At 54.8% G+C, this 17,484-nt stretch overlaps 3 protein-coding genes across 3 annotated transcripts in view; 1 reads left to right on the top strand and 2 right to left on the bottom strand.

Annotated features, from left to right (window-relative positions):
- Positions 1 to 2,555, top strand: part of cyc4 (guanylyl and adenylyl cyclase family member) — a gene marked incomplete at both ends in the record, with an annotated part of 13,325 nt that extends 10,770 nt beyond the window's left edge. Inside the window, 4 exons of the mRNA XM_002947463.1 lie at positions 295 to 330; positions 1,059 to 1,152; positions 1,666 to 1,847; positions 2,257 to 2,555. Coding sequence (XP_002947509.1) covers positions 295 to 330; positions 1,059 to 1,152; positions 1,666 to 1,847; positions 2,257 to 2,555 — 611 coding nt within the window. The remainder of the gene's footprint in view (positions 1 to 294; positions 331 to 1,058; positions 1,153 to 1,665; positions 1,848 to 2,256) is intronic.
- Positions 2,556 to 8,761: 6,206 nt separating this feature from the next.
- On the bottom strand, positions 8,762 to 10,164 carry VOLCADRAFT_103456 (uncharacterized protein; the record flags this gene model as incomplete). The annotated part of the gene is made up of 3 exons (XM_002947331.1): positions 9,687 to 10,164; positions 9,223 to 9,454; positions 8,762 to 8,917 (listed from the first exon to the last, which is right to left on the bottom strand). The coding sequence occupies exons 1-3, from the start codon at positions 10,115 to 10,117 to the stop codon at positions 8,762 to 8,764; spliced, it is 819 nt and encodes a 272-aa protein (XP_002947377.1). The 5' UTR covers positions 10,118 to 10,164.
- Positions 10,165 to 10,506: 342 nt separating this feature from the next.
- On the bottom strand, positions 10,507 to 13,710 carry cpx1 (coproporphyrinogen III oxidase chloroplast precursor). Its single transcript, XM_002947330.1, has 7 exons — positions 13,433 to 13,710; positions 13,269 to 13,342; positions 12,855 to 13,070; positions 12,229 to 12,484; positions 11,874 to 12,001; positions 11,477 to 11,604; positions 10,507 to 11,380 (listed from the first exon to the last, which is right to left on the bottom strand). The coding sequence occupies exons 1-7, from the start codon at positions 13,553 to 13,555 to the stop codon at positions 11,115 to 11,117; spliced, it is 1,191 nt and encodes a 396-aa protein (XP_002947376.1). The 5' UTR covers positions 13,556 to 13,710; the 3' UTR covers positions 10,507 to 11,114.
- Positions 13,711 to 17,484: the final 3,774 nt, after the last annotated feature.

Below are 17,484 nucleotides of genomic sequence, written 5' to 3'. Positions count from 1 at the left end.
GGGGTAAGGGGGAGGGGGTAAAGGGGGCTTGGGTTTGTGAGAAAATGGAGGGGACAGCGAAGGGTATTGCAGTGGTGGGAATAAATAAACGTGACAGACAGACAGACAGACAGACAGACAGGCAGCTTTCATCCGCTGCGGCCTGCTACACCCCCCCCCCCCGTGACCCCCTCTTCAGCAAAATTGATATCTTGGTGTCTCTTGTGGCATTTTTGCATGTACGGCAGTTCCGTACTCCACTTTTCATCTCTTCCTAACGTCCTCCCTCTCCCCACCCCTCTTCCCCGCCGACAGGGGGTCATGTGCACGTACTGGGTTACCGGCACGCAGGTGTGGCCCCGGGGGCCCTGTCCGCGCCACGAGGCTATCGACATAACCCACATCACCTCCCCGCCGCCGGCCTCGACGAAGATACCAGAGAACGTGTGAGTGTACGACATGACCTTACGTTGAAGCTTAACATCCCCTGTCGTTAATTGGAGAGGAGCCAGTGCATAACATGTCGTACGGTTTCCGATCTTGTACTTGTGTGCATGCGGCGCGGTTTTGAGGGGGTGTTCCTCTTCCCGCCCCACATCAAAATCATCATTAAATTATTTACATAATTTAAATTAATTACATAATCTGTTGGTAATTGCCAAAATAACAATATGATCCTTAGCGTGGGGGTAGTATAACAATAAATAAATTTCTTAAACAAAATAGGAGCCCTCGCTGTTTAAATTTCCTGATGAGTAACACGTACATATACACGTCCATATGTATGTGTGTATCAATAATTGTGTGTGATGGTGTATCTAGATATGTTTGCCGTACATTACCACGGGGACGGATAGGAGAGGTCCGAAAGGGGCTAGGTCCCGCGGAAAGAGATCTCCTGCACCCTTGCCTGTGTATGCATTATGTGTACGGAAATGGCTTCCGCCGGCCCCCTGCCGTACGATCACCCGCACCTCGACTTCCTCAACCCTCCACCCCAACCAGGGAGGGCGAGCACTCGGCCGCGCCGCCCCGGCTCCCCCCTTCCACCCCCACGACCCTTTCATCCTCCGTGTCAGCAGTAGCAGCAGCAGCATTCCCCGCGATTCGAGAGGCGGGCCTCATGTCCCCACCTCCCGTCGTGAGATCCAGAGCGCACGGCAACGGCCCCGGGTGGGTCTGGCGTGTGTGTGTGTATGTATGTATGTATGTGTGTCGTACACGCAGGGCTCGTGCGCGTGCGGTGGGGTGCGGTGGGGTGGGGGAAGGGAGCACCCGGTGGGGTGGGGTGCGGTGGGGTGGGGTGGGGGCATGCTGGACTTCAAGGGGTCAGCTGCCGGCCGACTGGTGTGTGTATGTGTGTATGGGTGGGGCCCGGGTTGTCGGGCCGCCAGGGGCGGCTGATCTGGGTTTGGAAACCCCCAAACCCCCAAACCCCCAAACCCTTTCTTTCTACACTACCAGAGAAGAGATATAGATACACGCAGTACGAAGCGAGGTCCGTGAAGTGGCCCCCTGGACGAGGAGGGGGAGGTACCCTCCCCCCCCCCCATGGAAGCAACCTTTTCAGGAGTTGACCGATAATTTCCTCATATTTGACATCGTGACATCTTTTGTTCATGTTATAAAGGACTCCATGTATTGCCTGTTTTTTGTGCCATACATCTCCGTATATGCGTCGTACAGGCGGCAGACTTCCAATCTGAATCCGCTGGTTCTAAGTCCCTCCCTGGACGGGCCGCCCGAGGCGGTGGCGGGGCAAGCCGGGCCCGGGGGAGGGGGGTGCGCCACGGGGTCCTTCCTGACGTCGGGTGGCGCGCTGGCAACCACCTCCGTCACCCCCACCACAACCACCATCATGAACAGCGGTGAGGCGAGGGGATAGACAGGGGGGGAGGGAGGGGGGCAGGGAGGGAGGGAGGGGGGAAGGGCCTGTTTAAGAGGCTCTGAGAGGGAGCCGCCGGAAGATGCAATAAGGGGCTTAGGGTTTTGATCTCCCCCTCCATCGCCCCCTCTCATACTCCTCAAGTCCACTGAGGCGCAGTACGTTATTACAGTTTAGATTTTCATTTTTCGCACCATCATTTTTTATTTTTCCACTCACCCTCATATTCACATTCACCCTCACCCTCACCCTCACCCTCACCCTCACCCTCACCCTCACCCTCACCCTCACCCTCACCCTCACCCTCACCCTCACCCTCACCCTCACCCTCACCCTCACCCTCACCCTCACCCTCACCCTCATACCCGGTTCCCCACCCACCCATCCCCCAGTTTCCCGGGACTTGGCCTCCGTCCAAACCATCCCTCCCGGGGCAGCCAGTGGCAGCATCGAGACCCCCCGGGAGGCCGTACAGGCCGCCGTACAGCCGCATACACATACACGCACGCAGCCTGGGGCCGCAGGGGGTCCAGGGCCCGCATCGTCCGCGGGGCGCTCCGGAACCTCGCCTCCGCCCCCTCCTCCATCCCAAGCCCCACTACCCTCACCATCACTGCTACCGGCAGCAGCAGTGGAGGCGGAGGAGCCGTCCTTGCTGCCCCTGCCGCCCCACCCCGCGGACGCCTCTTGATGCCGCCGCCAAACGCAGCATCAGCAGCAGCATCAGCACCGACAACGCAGCAGCAACCTTGTTTTATAAACCCCTAAAACCTAACAACAAGTGTGTTTTATGCAGTACCGGAGCTGTACATGATAATGGGGGGAGGGAGGGAGGGAGGGGGAGGTTGTGTCCGCCGCTGCCGGCCGCAGGGGAGTCGGCGATCGGAGCTGACACCGGAAGGCGGGGGCCGGGGGCCGGGGGGGGTGGTAAAACACCACGGCCCCGTAGAGCCACGGCCCATTGGGGGCTCCCAGAGGTAGGAGGAGAAAACCGCCTAATCGTATGCGTTTTAGTGTGTTTTTAGTGTGTGTATCAGCTATGCTGTAACGCGTTGCTGTGACTCGAGGCTTGGGGAAGTGCGCACGGGGAGTGTATGGCGGTCGTACGGCTTTACGTACGGACTTATTACATATGTATGCACTGACGGACCGACAATTCAATTGCTGGTTGGTCGGTTTGTTGGTTTGTTCGTTGGTTAGTTGGCGGGCGGTACGGCTGGATCGCTGGCGTCCATGTTGGCGTGCTGCTGAACACGAAAAAGGCGAATCGCGGGCCGTACACCGCATCTTCTTTGTGAGCTGCTTCATAATCAGCTCTTGACCCGCATCATCATCATCAGCGCAGCTATATGTCCTGTCCTGGCTAGGCATCCCACGGCGTCGCTCTGCAAAGGGTAAAATCTGCCGTCCAGACGACATCTTCAGCTCTGTTTTGCTTTGGATCCACACTGGGCGGCGCCTGACGTTTGTGTACGAATTGAGATTGCAGATTTTGTTGCGCTTCCACTTTGCGCTGTCCGCCACACAAGAATGCTACGACAGCAATAGCAGTACGGCGCATTACCACGCAGCAGCAGCAGCAGCAGCAGCAGCAACACCGTCTGTTCCTTCTTCTCCTCGGGATGCGGGCCCCGCTCCAACACAGCGTTCAGGGCCGACACGAGGAGGGGCCACACGAACAGCCGCCTCCCGACATTTTGTCTTGTGTCGTCCTCGTCGTCGTCCTCCTCGTCGTCCTCGTGACGTCATGGCGGTCTTCCAGCTGCACTTCAGAGGAGCCGCGGCAGCGGCCACGGAGGCGGCAGCGGCGGCGGCGGCAGTACAGTAGCCATGTTGCCGTACGTATGTATGTATGCGACGACACGTACAGTATGGGCGCGCGGGGGGTCGTGCATGCGCGCGTGTGCGTGTGGGGGGTCGTACATGTGTTTGTGTGTATGTGTGTATGTGCACCCGCGCGTTCGTTGCGCTTTACCTGGGGGGGTGGTCTAGCACTGCCTTCCGGTTCTCTTTCAAGACGGCGTGCGCTTTCTATCCCAAAAGGGTGTACGACAATGCCGCCAGCATTTGCATGCATGTAGTACGGTATGCAGGGGTGTGCCGTACGGATGTCCCGGGGTGAAAACACTTGAGAAGAAAGGGGCATGGGGGTGGGGTCCCCGCGAAGATCATCGGTGTCGGAATCGGAGGTTTAAAAACATTTTAGGGCCTTCCAGGCCACCTGACCCATCGGTCGCCTTTTCGCTCAACTCCTTGACATGTACACACATGTACACACATATACACACGCACCACGTGTCGTAGTATGGTAGTGCACACCAAGAACCTCTTTCCATGGATGGATGGATGGATGAATGGATGAATGGATGGATGGATGGATGGATGGATGGATGTGGATGCGGAGGTGACAGCATGGGTGCAAAGAAGCTAATTTTGTACTCCGATAGGGGATTGCACACTGCTTGCAATCTCTTCACGACTGTACTTTGACAGCTGTGCATGTACAGCAAGCCATATTTGTGGGCATTGTACGGCAGTACGGGGGAACGATTCCGCAGCGGCGTCTGTCTTCCGGGGAAATGAAACCCCCAGTGAGAAGGCACCTCAGCTCCAGGAGGAGGTGGAGAGGATGGAGTGGCCAACTCGTCCCCACGTTCCCAACTTTTCTTAATCTGGTTTGCGGTTATTGCTTTTATGGGCTAGATAGGGGTTGTGGGGGAGCGGAGCCCGCCGCCCGGTGGCCATGATCCGCCGGTGGCGTCAGGTCATGCGAAACTGCCTGCTGCTGCTGCTGCTGCTGCTGCTGTTTTATTGTATTATTAAAGTCTTCAACAGCTCACGTACCGAATAATACATGGGGCCAACGCTCCATCGCAGCATCCCTCCTCATTGGTGACCTGCATCCCCTGGGTGCCGGGTGGGGGTGGGGGGTTGCCGGGTGGTGGTGGAGGGTGGTGGGGGGTGGGGGTGGGGGGTGCCGGGTGGTGGTGGCACCACAGCGATCCATCGTTCGCTGTTGCCGCCTCAAATAACCGAATAGCGTACGGACCGACGACGGCCTTCCCTCCTAAGAGAGTCCTCATTGATGCGGAAGTGGTGCGACCCGTCCACCGGGGTCTCTTGGCTGTGCTCCCCCCCCCCCGCTGCTGCTGTTGGGCGGCGAGGGTGTCCACTGCGGTCGACGTCAACGGATCCCACAGTGGGCGAACAGCAGGTGGTGGTAGCGGTGGAGGCATCTCGTAAAAGAGCCCAGCGGCACCAACAAGGGTACCAGGGCGTGACTTTGTTGCTGCCGCTTTTCCGGGTGCCCTTGCGCCTTTTCATCCATTCATCGTCGCATGCATTGCTGTACTCCCTACGTACTCCCTTCGCATGCGACCCACCCACCGCCGGTCACCGTTTTCTGACATCTTTTGCTTATAGCGGGTTGCTCGGTCAGCTCTCTTTTTGATACTGTCATCATCATCGACGCTTGGTTGTTAGTTGGTCATAAAGTGTTGCTTTGGCTGGATGGAGTGCATGTGACGGCGCACGATTCTATTACATGCACCTCAACCGCGGATGGCCAGAGTCCTGTTGCTTTGGCTGCGTGTGAGCAGGGTGTGTGTTATTCTAATCCCGTGGTTTTTGCGTGCATGGCCGTACTTGTTGACCCTAGTGGGCCGCATCCGTACAGTATGCTGAGTGCGACGTGGAGGGATGGATAGGTATTCGGAGAGCAAGAGCATTCATGCGCTGCGGCTGTATGCGATACAACGGGTGGCAAGCTGTGCACTAGGAGGTCATTAGAACGGCGACGGGTCCCTCAGCTGCGCACAATAGTGGTATTTGCTGCCGGCATGTGGAGACATGACATATTGGGGCAGGATTTCGCTGCGCATCATCGAGCAGCAGAGATGTTTGTTGCATTCAATGCAGGGTACCGTAAGGCGGAAGGAAGCCGGATTAGGACCGACAACCTAGTAGTGAGTTCTGGGTGAAAAGGTTCGGCGGGACCCTACGGGTGAAACGTCTTGCCGAGGGTTCATACGCCACCCTCCTCACGCTCATGCTCGGCAGCACCGCATTTTGCACATGTAGCAAATGTAGCAAGCAGAAGTGCGAAATGACCGTCTGCGGATACAGGCATATATCCAGAGCGCTGACTCCAGTCTGTTCGCCTGCTTTCCGTTGAGGGTCGGGAGCAGTGGACGGTGTGTCTCCATGGAGCGCCGCTGACAAAAGGTTCCGCTGTCTTAATCCCTGTATCCCCTGTAAGAGGACGGGCAACTGTGGGCGAGTATGCAGAAGTAAAGGTTTTTACCAATGTTACCTTCATGCCGCCCGCCCGGCACCAGGAACCCCTCGCTGCGCCACGGCACGGTTTATTAACGAAAAGGAATGGGTAGCAGTACCCGGGGTTGACAACCCCGGGTAGGGACCCGTGCATCGCGGCCTTTTTACACGGTTGCAAACGTAAAACACTTCCGTCTCGAGAGTATTCTGCAGAAGGTGCGCTCAAGAGGTCCCAAGCAGCACACCTCTCTGTATCTACTCGCATCGCAAACTTGAGGACGCACAGCCTTCCCACCTGCCATCAGCAGCATAAGTATGTGGCACGCAGCACCACAGTAAACGTCTGCACCGCAGTTATTCAATCCCACCCGTCTTCCCGTAATGCACCATGGCAACGTTATCGTAAACCTAGCCAGGGGCCATGCCCTATCCTCAAAAGCCAGGCTTATCCAAGCGTGCGCCGTGCAACTGACGGGGGATGTCTTAACGCGCAGGATCCACACTGCTCGTGTAGCACATCGTTGTTCTCTAATCACACAATGGCTATAGCAAAATGGACATTGGTACCCATTCTCCCCTCCGCTTGCTGCGTCCAGCGCAGCCGATCTAGCCACCAACAAGACCATTGCAAAAGCCATGCCTCCGCACACGACTGGCCCCAAGCTGGAGGTCATGTCTGAGCTGCGTGGCGCTAAATCCTTAACATGCGTGCGGCAACCCCGAGCGCCCGCGACACCATCTCAATTTTCTACCGCCATTAACCCTCGTAGGCTCCAATCACCGGTTAGACGACCCGCAGACGCAATCGACTGCCGACAGGAAGCCAGGCAGGAAAGAACACAGCGACACCAGAGCCCAACCACTCCGGGCTCTCACCTGTCGACGCTCACGAGGGCAGAAGAATCTAAACACCGTCTCACATCCAAAAGTACATGACTGCACTTCCCCGCTTTTAAACATCCACGAATCCCAGCTGTTGTTGGATTGTTGTTGGAGTCAATTGGGTTCATACCATACGCAAGCCAAGGGGTTTGGGGGCATGGAAGATACATATCACTTTGAACTGATTCCTAGGTCGGTACAAAAGCACAATCGAAATTGATCCCGAGCGGCTATACTGTGGTCTGGTTTTGGTGCCCACACGGGTCCCTCAACATAGACCAGAGCTGCCGGGTACAGCCACCAGAGTTAAGTGCGGATAGGCCGCCAGCGAGTCAGGGAATAAAACAGAGAGTGCAATTATCGGTAGCGGCCAGTTGCGGACAACAGGAAAGCACCCAAAAGAAACAGAGCCAGTCAGGCAGATCATCCCGAGATGTCACGCCCAAAATAATCCTTCTAGTCGAGCATCACTTCACACAACCAAGGTCGATGTTTCGCACACAAGTAAGTTCTCCGCAAGATGGTAGCGTCGAGAGTCGTCATTGGAAATGTTGCGCTCCGGGAGCATGGCAGCGACTCGCGGCCCGGGCACGAATTTGGTATACGGCATGAGTCAACTCGAGCTACCCGCTAAGGATTAAGCGCGGCACCGCTAGCCATTCAGCTCGCAGGCAAACGGCACACCGCTATTCACTGCACTTATTTTCTCACTCTCAAACTCTCACCCCTTCTCCCTCCGCGAGGAGGTCACCGCAAGGGCCTTGCAGCGGCTGCGTCCCGTCCCGTCAGGCAGTCAGTGAGGTAGTCAGCCAGGCAGCCGTCAAGAACCAGACCCAACATGACGGCCACAAACCCACCCCAACCCGCCTGCCGCACCACCAGCACCAACCAGCCGAATGCCCCTAGTTGTCCTCTCAAGGCCCTTTGCCCACAAGCCATAACCCCATAAGGCAATCACCCTCATCCACGCTTGCGCACATGGTTTTCATATCGATAAAAAACAAAAACAAGGAAACACGCTTGAAGGTCGTGGATGGATGGCGGTCGAATCACACTTGACTCCTTGCACGCCAGCACCCTGGTTCGAATGTAATGTAATGTACAAGGCGCGGACCCGGTCGACCCGAATGGTACATCCTCTCCAAGCTGCGCCGATGCAACAGATACGTCGCTTTTCCGCTGGTAGCAATCACTTCACATAACACACACATCTTCCGCTTGTAAACAAACATGCATACACGTAAAATACTCAAAACTCTCGGTACTACTTTGCTGCTATCCGTGGAGGTAGCCGAAGAAACATCGCACATACGCTTTACCTACTACAAACCAGCTAAAAGTTCAATGCAAGAGAGGGGCTAATGACCGGCAGGCGCCGAGAAGCCTTCCACCTAGCCACCCATCACCCTCGCAAAAATACAAATGACCAAAAATTCCTACGCGCACCGACATAGCAAGAGGTTTGCAAGCGTGTTGCGCCCGAAGCCCAATGAAGCAATTATTCTCCAGCTGCCCCCTGTTCAAAATACGGGAGCACCAAGGGATTTGACCCATACAGCCTACCTGTCACAACCAGTCCTCACCCTCCCAAGGAACACTACTCCACGGAACTTTACACCTCCTGCTCCATCATGAACTCACGTCCACCCCGTGATCAAGCGCCGCATTGCGTCGCTTTCTGGCTCCTAATGGACTGCCGTTGTAATGCAAGACCATGCCCAGCAGCGGTAAAGTGGTCTTCTAAGGATGCTCATGTGGCTTTACTGCCCCTTGGGCTGGCAAGACCCCGGGCTGCAGGAAGGCCGCGGCTGTCGTGAGGCTCATATGACCAGTCTGCTCAAACACCGCCGTACGCAACCGCTCAGCGATGCTCTTATGGCGGTGGCTGTGGGCAGCCTGCAAGGTCAAAGTGGCATATGCATAGCGTGCAAAGTGGCCCGGGGTCTGGCAAGGCCTTGCATTGCATGATCCGTAGGAGGTCGGTTCCCGTAGTGCCAACCTTGTGCGGCCATCCGCTAACATGGCATTCGGACGTGGAAGCACACATCGTATGTATATGTGCGCTTGGGACCCGGCAAAGGAGCGCCCGGCGGGACTCAGGCTGCATGGACGATGTACGGAATCCGCTAACAGGATTTGAATTCGAGTTGTTGTGCCTTGGATGGGTTCGTTATGCGTCACGGCAAGAACGGAGAACCTACCATGGGGTCAGACTCTTGAACGGACGCAGCAGCAAGCTCGTGGGGGGGCACAAAGCCCTGCATGAAGGCGCCCGTCGCGGGGTGGTACGTAGAGGGTGCGAACAACCCTGTCCGCGGGATGCCGATGGGACGAGAGCCGCGCCCTGCGTTGAACGACGTCAGCTGCTCCAGCTCCTCTTGCAAGTCGCTCATGCTGCCCTTCGTGGGCATCGCTGCTCTGCCGATTGTGAATCTGTGGATACAAGCCCGGAACAGAACAAACGCAAATGTGAGTAGGTAACGGCCAAAGACCAAAACCTTCAACAGGTCTTGCCCCTTCACTTGGTTAGCAATTTGCCTGGTGATGGAGGGCAAATGATACGATAACCCGCAACTTACTGTATAACGCGCCACAACGAATCACTATATCTCTGAAAAAGGGATCCCATCCATGTGCCTTAGCAGAAATTCACCGCAGAACTCACTCTCCGGACGGTCCAACACTCAGCAAAATGGGCACCGTCGAGGTTGCAACAGAAGATGCCATGGGACCAGCAGCATTTGGCGTACTGAGACTTAAATGGTGGGCATGTTGCGTCTGGCTAGAACTGGCCGAAGGCCCATCGTCCAAATCTCCGCCTGCTCCAAATACATCTCCTTCAAGCTCATCGCCAGAGCTGCTAGCATCCACATCCACGTCCCCTTCCATAGGAAGACTTGGGCAAGATTGCAGCGGAATGCCCAACCCTTGCACCCTCGGAGACTCAAAAATAGGCTCGTCCACAAGCGAAGAGTAACTTGAAGCCAACGCCCGCGACACGGGCTGCGACTGCAGCACAGGCGGCACCCTGGGCTGCACTGGACATGGTTGGCTACCTATGGCAGCAGGCGCGCCTCTCAAGGCGGCGGACAACATCTTGACGAGCGGGCCAAAGTGGAACTATTGAAGCTGAAAAGATAGAACAATTTAACCACGGACTTTTATGTATCAAGTATTCAAAGGGTGACACGGAATTGTTATGAAAGACCAGGCGCCGGATACACGTCGTGATTACGTAGTGGACTTAGCTCAGCTTTCGCTGGCGGACGTGGATGTGATTCTGACGTGCGCACGTGTACGCAGCATGTAAATTCTTTTTGCAATATCCTTGTGTACAAGACAGCAACAACAAGCTCGCATTTCTTGTTGTATCAGGTTGCAAGGGTTTGTGTAAACGCAGTAGATCCAAAGTGTTAGCTTTTGCCCTCGAATTCGCCCATAGCTACCTAGAATTTCGTGCGCGGGATCAACAACGAATGGAATTTCACGTATTTGTTACAGAAATAGCGCGGCCTTCTGCTCGCCACATAAGCACACGGAAATAAATAGTTTTCATGGATTACCACTCTTTAACGCGCAACTGTATGCGCGCAGACCCTGCACCCCAAAGCACGCGGTTGCAGCATTGTGCCTCAACTACTGTGGCGGTGCAGATTCGTTTATTCCTAGTTTGAGCAGGATTTGAGCAAACTGAAGTCCCACCTTGCCAGTTCGCAAAAACAGTCCCATAAAGCACTGAAGAGCCGCCGGGTCCGTAAAATCACAGGCACCACACCAGTCCAAGCAGGTCAATTAAAGCCGACATATGTAAGTCAATGGCACTGGAATGGAAAATCGGCTAAGCGCGTCCACCCATCACCCAGATCCCGTGCAGAATAGCCTGATGCGGAACAGCTGCATTAGGTCCACCGATGTGTTTATAGCGCTTAATTCCCCTGGCATGCACCCGAACAGCCCACATGCCTACCTTCATAACAATAACAAGTCCTGTCAACACGAATTGCTCGACGTACTACACGCCCCACTCATCCCCAACATCAAATTTCCCCATGTCACATCACTCCACATGCTGGTACACAATGGACAGCCCCCTTCACACCCAATTGCGGGGGTTACGGCAAGCGTCTAGGAGATCGGCTTCGCGGCTGCCAGGGGCCGGCCGATGGTCATACATCCACGAAGCCGTCAGGGGCATGCTCATGAGGATCGATTCGATGCGTCCGCCAGTCTTGAGACCAAAGGTTGTGCCACGGTCGTATACCAGGTTGAATTCCACGTACCGGCCGCGACGGATCTGTAGGGGTTGCCGCAAGGTTCCGGGATTAGGGCTCTGAAGAGAATACGGTACGGCGGGGAAATCTAAATCTAAATCGATCAATTCATAACAAGCCACCTCTCGTATGAATGCTACAGCGGTCCGTTATCACAAACTGCCCCAACAACCCCTCTCTTAACTCGCCTGCTGCCATGTCTTCTCCTCTTGCGTGAAGGGGTCGTTCATGTGCTTGCGGACGATTGGGCAATAAGCCTCAGCGACGTGGTTCACGGCATCCGTTGAGAACTTCAGGATGGTCTCAGGGTCCCTAAACAAGGAAAACAGCGCGGCGGAATATTGGTTCAGCGAGCGCAAAATAGGCAGTGTATGGAATTCAGTGCGCTTTACAAGAACGGAGGGCAGCTATTAATTCCTTAGGCAAATTGGGGCGATTATAGCAACTCCCTAGGCTTTACCATGAACAAGCTCCCATCCTATGGAGCGTTAACAGCCATACCCGTTGTGAATCTGTACAGCACCCTAGTAGCCGCGTGAGTGGACGCGCAGCTTAGTCTGAAGAATTATTCTTGCACTCACTTGTCGTTTAGGTCATCAAAGAAAATGCCACCCAAGCCACGGCGCTCGCCGCGGTGCTTGATCAGGAAGTACTCGTCGCACCACTTCTTGAACTTCTCGTAGTAGGCAGGATCGTGGCGGTCGCAAACCTGCAGGGAGCAGCGGACTACATCGATAATGCAAGGCTCGAGGGGTCCATTAAAGCTTCTGCATGAGCCGCACATACATTTATGTCGCACCTCCCAGACCCCGCCCTCCACCTCAGAAACGGCAGAGGACTCATTCAGCCTCGACCGTACTGGTGCTAGGACCATACCATTGTCGCAGAATTACACGGCGGCCACAATATGGATTACAGCACGAAAACATTGCACACCTGCTTGTAGGTGCCGTGGAAATGCTTCATGTCCTCCTCGTCAATGTAGCTGGGAGTAATATCAGTTCCGCCGCCGAACCACCACTGCCCGGGAATACCGTTCCACTCTTCCGTCTCGAAGTAACGGTAGTTAAAGTGCATGGTGGGGCAGTGAGGGTTGCGCGGGTGCATCACCGACGAGATACCGGCGGCGAAGAAGGGCACACGTCCGACGTCACCCTTGTTCTTCAGCAGCTCGGTGTTGCCAGTTGCAGCCCTGGATCAAGCATTAGTTATTACGGCATGAATTCAGCAGGCGTGAAGCCGCAACAAGAGGGAAAACGCTGCTAGATAAGCGCAAGGGGTTGTCCACGTAGTTCCAAATGTGCTTGCAATTGGCTGGAAGAGATGCGGATCGAGTGTTAAGTGGACCGGCAAGCAAAATCCTTCTTACGGAAGCCGCCGTGGCACAAGGCAAGCAGGGAGCAGCCGCAGTATGGCGGGACACGCCGAGGTCGTTCGTTACCGAGAAGCAAGAGCACCCATATGCCATACCATGTCTTAAGCGACATACTGTATGTCGAGGTCGAATGACTCTGGGGGACGTGCAGGGGGTTAGGATCCAACCGACTCCCGACAGTTCTAACCTGTAGGCCTCTGGAGGCATCGAGCCGTATACTACGGAGACGTTGACGCCAGCCTTCTCCCACACGTTCCCATCCTGCAGGACGCGGCTGATACCGCCACCGCCGTCGGCACGAGTCCAAGCGTCCTGGTGGAACTTCTTGCCGTCAACCTCCTCGATTGCCTTGCAAATAGAGTCCTGGGCATTGCGGATAACCTTCTCGAACTTGGATCGCATGCTGGAGGGGAAAGAGGACGCCAAAGGATTAACCCAACCACAATAACACGCTTCGGGAGCAGCTGAACTAGAATGCGTCGACGACACCAAAACTGCAGCAAAGCCAACCCCAGGCTAACAAGTCGACTTTGCAGGCGAGGCCTGGAAACATAGAACAACGACTTGGCACCAGCTGATTGATCTGTGAACGAAAACTCACGTGTCCTCAGTGTCGATGTCCGCACGCAGTAACGAAACCGGGGTATGCGAGATGTACTGCTCTTCTTGAATAGCCTGGATAAAAAGAATAGGAAATGTAACAGGATGGATCCATTGCCGCAAGGGCCGCCCCCAAAACTCTGAGGAGACATCCACAAAGCTCACCCGCTCCATAGTAGCAGCGCGACACTTGCTGAGGGTGACACGCTTGGGAGGGCGGCAGGATTGCGAGAAAGCGCGTCCGGACGCGCGCTGCTGGACCGACCGAGTCTGAGCGTGCAGGGCCATTATATCGTCAACAACAGAGGACGGATCTCGCAGATCTAAGTCAGCAAAGATATACTCCAAAGTTACGAGTATAGTCCTGGACGAAGCCCTTGCTTACACGCCTTAAACTAGAGACAAGAAGAACCAGTGCTGTGAAAAAGAAATATGCCCTGTACCTCTATATGGCCAAGGTTTGACAAGGGCCAACAGTGTACCGTCAACTGTATGCGATTACGCTATAGGATGGGACGCAACTTACATTGCAATGGTACCGGTGGATCGTACCCCGGGCCTCTTTGATCGCCGTACCCTGCACTTTGCTTGCAGTGCAGTTTGTACTGGGAAGCGAATGCATGAATCAGCTCAGCGATGCTTAACAAGCTGCAAAATTATCGCAACGATGGAGGACTGTTGCCCGAGTGGCAATTGTAGGCGGCGGTCTAAGGGGTCTATCAAGCTCAAGCAACTGGGTGTGATTCAATTGTATATTATTTATCGCCAGATGTTCATGGGGCAGTCATAATGTTTAGCGAAACTGTTTTGGGGGAAATGCCGGCAATCGGTAGACATGGGAAATAGCTTCACGGCTTTAGAGGAGCTATTACTTCCCTCATGCAACTGCGTAGTCCCTATAATTTTTATGGAGAAATTTTTTCACTGACCCAGATGCCTTTTCGGCAGGTTCCAGCTGTTGGATAAGCCTTTAACTTCAGACTCCGTTGACTGCAATATGGCGCGCATGCGCATCCAGGAAACATGCCAAACCCTCTTGCCTGTACTCCTCATAACCTTGGTGTTTGTCGCTTTGCATCACTTGTGAACCTCGTCTGCTCACACGGTGTTTGTACTTCGCTTTCCCCCAAGGGTCAACTGAGCTCAGAATCTCCATACACACATATGAGCGATACAGATGGAATATCCCCTTCGACGTGCTGCCTCCTTCCTAGCCTGCAGGCTCACCAAATCGACACACGGGCCTTGTTACTGCCTGATCCCAGCCATTCCAAACCCCGATTGCACAGCCCTTCCCCAGGCCGTCCAGCCCAATTCCATCAGCGATTGCGTTCACATCTTCAGAAGCGGGTTGTAAAGCCTGCCAATGGGGGAACCCGCGCGTGCATGCGGTCTGGGAGATGTAACCGCGTACTCCACCCTCCCCTTCCATCCAACACAAACCAGGGATGAAAGGCGAACGGCTTGGCGGAGCCATGAAAACGGGGAAACAACAGCTAAGCTTCGGCAGCCCTGCTTCGGCAGCTTGCATAATTCCGCAGCTTTGCCCACGTATCCGCGCCCTACGCTCTACCCTGAAATATGCTTATTTGCATGACACGCAGCCCATTATTTACAAGATCAGCAGTGCACCGGCAGTCGCTTTACCATATTGTCAAGGCTGGTGCGTCGTCGTCGTTGATCACTGACCCAGTTCGATTACGCACTTCCAGTTTTCCCATCCCCTTTGAAGAACGGGCAGACATACAAACAGGCCTGCTGTATACATACGACACAAGCACTAGACGACCATCACCAACCTGCAAGCTGTCCACACCCATCGCACCCTGCACGTCGTCGCATAATCGTACAGATGTCGCATCTGTGGCTCTCTGTCTAGCTTTGTGTGCTACTGAACTATGTTTGCCATACATGCACGTGTCCATGTTATGTGTGTGTGCGTGTGCATGTAAAAGAGGGAACCACGGTTTATGGATTTGTCTTTCGTGCTGTACAAGAGCGCACATGAGTGCAGGTGGCATCAGGAGATTCGCGGACGGCGTGTTCACGGTGTTTCGTGTACGTAAGCTAAAGCTGCTGAGACACTGCGTTTGTAGCTTTGGGGTCTTTTTCCTTATGTCTGTAGCGGACTGCTGCGGGACGATGAGGGGCCACTAGGGCCGTCACACCTGCCGGTCAGCCGGGGCCGCGCGCATCGTTAGTCATCCGCCCATCTGATGCGGGCCAGGTATGCGAAAAGTGAATAGATGCTCTTGCAGCGTGTGTGTGAGGCGCATTTGATGGTGCGAGGATGAACCCAACAGCGAGTAAACTGGGTCGAATGTGAAATCCGTCGATGGCATGCATACATGCCTACATAAACAAAGGAGGGTACACCGAACCGGAGTGTGTTGGGGAGGGAGCACGTCTGCACGTGTGTTGGGGAGGGGGTGAATCGCGGAGTCGTTGATCCGGTCGGACCGGGCGGGACGGGACGGGCCGGGGGACGGCACGTGTGCACGGGAGAGGTCCCCTGCCGCCGCCGCTCTTGGCTGTGTCACTGATATGGCTGGAGGACTTAGGGCTGATGGCGCTGCACAATCAGCATTTACATGGCCGCTGTCGTACCTATCTAACCAGGCACCTTCCATCTGCGGAGCAGGGCCGGGTCGTTTGCTTCTTGCTCGCGGCGGGAAGGAGGGAGGTTCTTGAGGCTCACAGGCAAAGGGCGCTCGAGTGGCACCTGACATCATAGCATTTAGTGGTGGTGGTGTGTGTGTGTGTGTGTGTGTGTCGAAACAGTGTTGTTGTTGTTGTTGTTGTTGTTGTTGTTGTTGGTGGTGGTGGTGGTGGTTGTGGTGGTGATGGTTGTGGTGGTTGTGGTGGTTGTGGTGGTTGTGGTGGTGATGTTGGCAATGTCAAAAGGCGGAAAGCCGACTTCGTGTGCGTTCCCTCCTGTGCGGTTCGTACGCATGTATGCATATATAATCATGTATGCAGAAATGGCGTAGGGTGCCTGAGCCAAGTCCAGCAAAAGCCTGCCGCCCTAAGAGCCCCAAAGACAGGTGTCCATCTGTCTATCTGTCTATCTTCCGCATACGCCGTGTTCCCGACACCAACGTAGATACACCTGAATTAACGTACACGCCGTCCAGGATTTCGTACATTATGACGTTATCATCTGTACGGTAAGGTTTTTATTAAGTAAGCGAAGTGAGAGGGGGGAATACAAGCTAAAAGCTACACATGCGTATCCGTGTTCGCGCCGGGATCGCAGCCATGACAAACAAACATTCCGCGCCGCCGGGGGGCATCAAGAGGAAGTTATGGTGGGGTGTTTTCCCCCCTCCCTCCCCCCCGTCGCGATAACCTCCCCCTTCATCCCTGCTGGTTGCTGCCTGTCATGTAAGTCGTACCGTACCCCACGGCCCTAGGTCGACCGCAATGGGGATGTGATGTACCCGCCATCACATCTGTACATACAGACTAACCGGCTCAGGTCATGATGAAAACACACACAAATACATACATACATACATACATACATACATACATACATACATACATATATACATACATACATACATACATACATACATACATACATACATACATACATACATACATACATACATACATACATACATACATACATACATACATACATACATATGCAGGCGGCTGGCAGAGGTTAAGGCCTGACTTCTGCTCCCAGTCGACCCAGTCGACCCGGGTTCAAATCCGCCTGCCGGCTCCTCGGGTGTTTGAGGAGTGATGAAATGGGAGGTGGCCCCCCATCTTATGGACGGTGTAGGACGTGATAATATCAACTTGCGAGCTGACCAGGAACTAAGTTGATGCGCCGTTGATCCGCTAGATTTGGTTGGATGCTGGTGGTGAGTTGCCGAACCCAACGAATACATTCTGAAGTCGGATGGGGTGACGGATTAGGGTGCCCCTCTAGCAGGGGAGAGCAGGGACTGCCCCGGGAAAGGGGGCCGCTGGCGAAGTTAACCACCCTGTAACAACATACATACATACATACATACATACATACATACATACATACATACATACATAGGAGGTCTCAAGGTGGTGACCACCGCCACCGCCCTGAACCTGCCAATTGACAACCAGCCATCCCCGCCACAGCCCGACTGGATGAAGAGACTCGGGGAAGCCAAGCGGCGACTGCAGCGGCTCTCCCGCTTCCCGCTATCAGCATTCGGTCGAGCCAC

Source organism: Volvox carteri (assembly GCF_000143455.1).
Source record: "Volvox carteri f. nagariensis unplaced genomic scaffold VOLCAscaffold_6, whole genome shotgun sequence".
In the NCBI taxonomy this organism is placed as follows: domain Eukaryota; kingdom Viridiplantae; phylum Chlorophyta; class Chlorophyceae; order Chlamydomonadales; family Volvocaceae; genus Volvox; species Volvox carteri.
This window is presented reverse-complemented; position numbering and strand designations above follow the sequence as displayed.

Bases quoted from the DNA above. Each gene is read 5' to 3' on its own strand.
- cpx1 (XM_002947330.1), bottom strand. From the start codon at position 13,555: ATGGCCCTGCACGCTCAGACTCGGTCGGTCCAGCAGCGCGCGTCCGGA. The intron at 13,071-13,268 runs GTGAGTTTTCGT...TTTCCCCTCCAG, and splicing joins GACATCGACACTGAGGACAC to CATGCGATCCAAGTTCGAGA. The intron at 12,002-12,228 runs GTGTGCAATGTT...TGCTCCCTGCAG, and splicing joins TCCACGGCACCTACAAGCAG to GTTTGCGACCGCCACGATCC.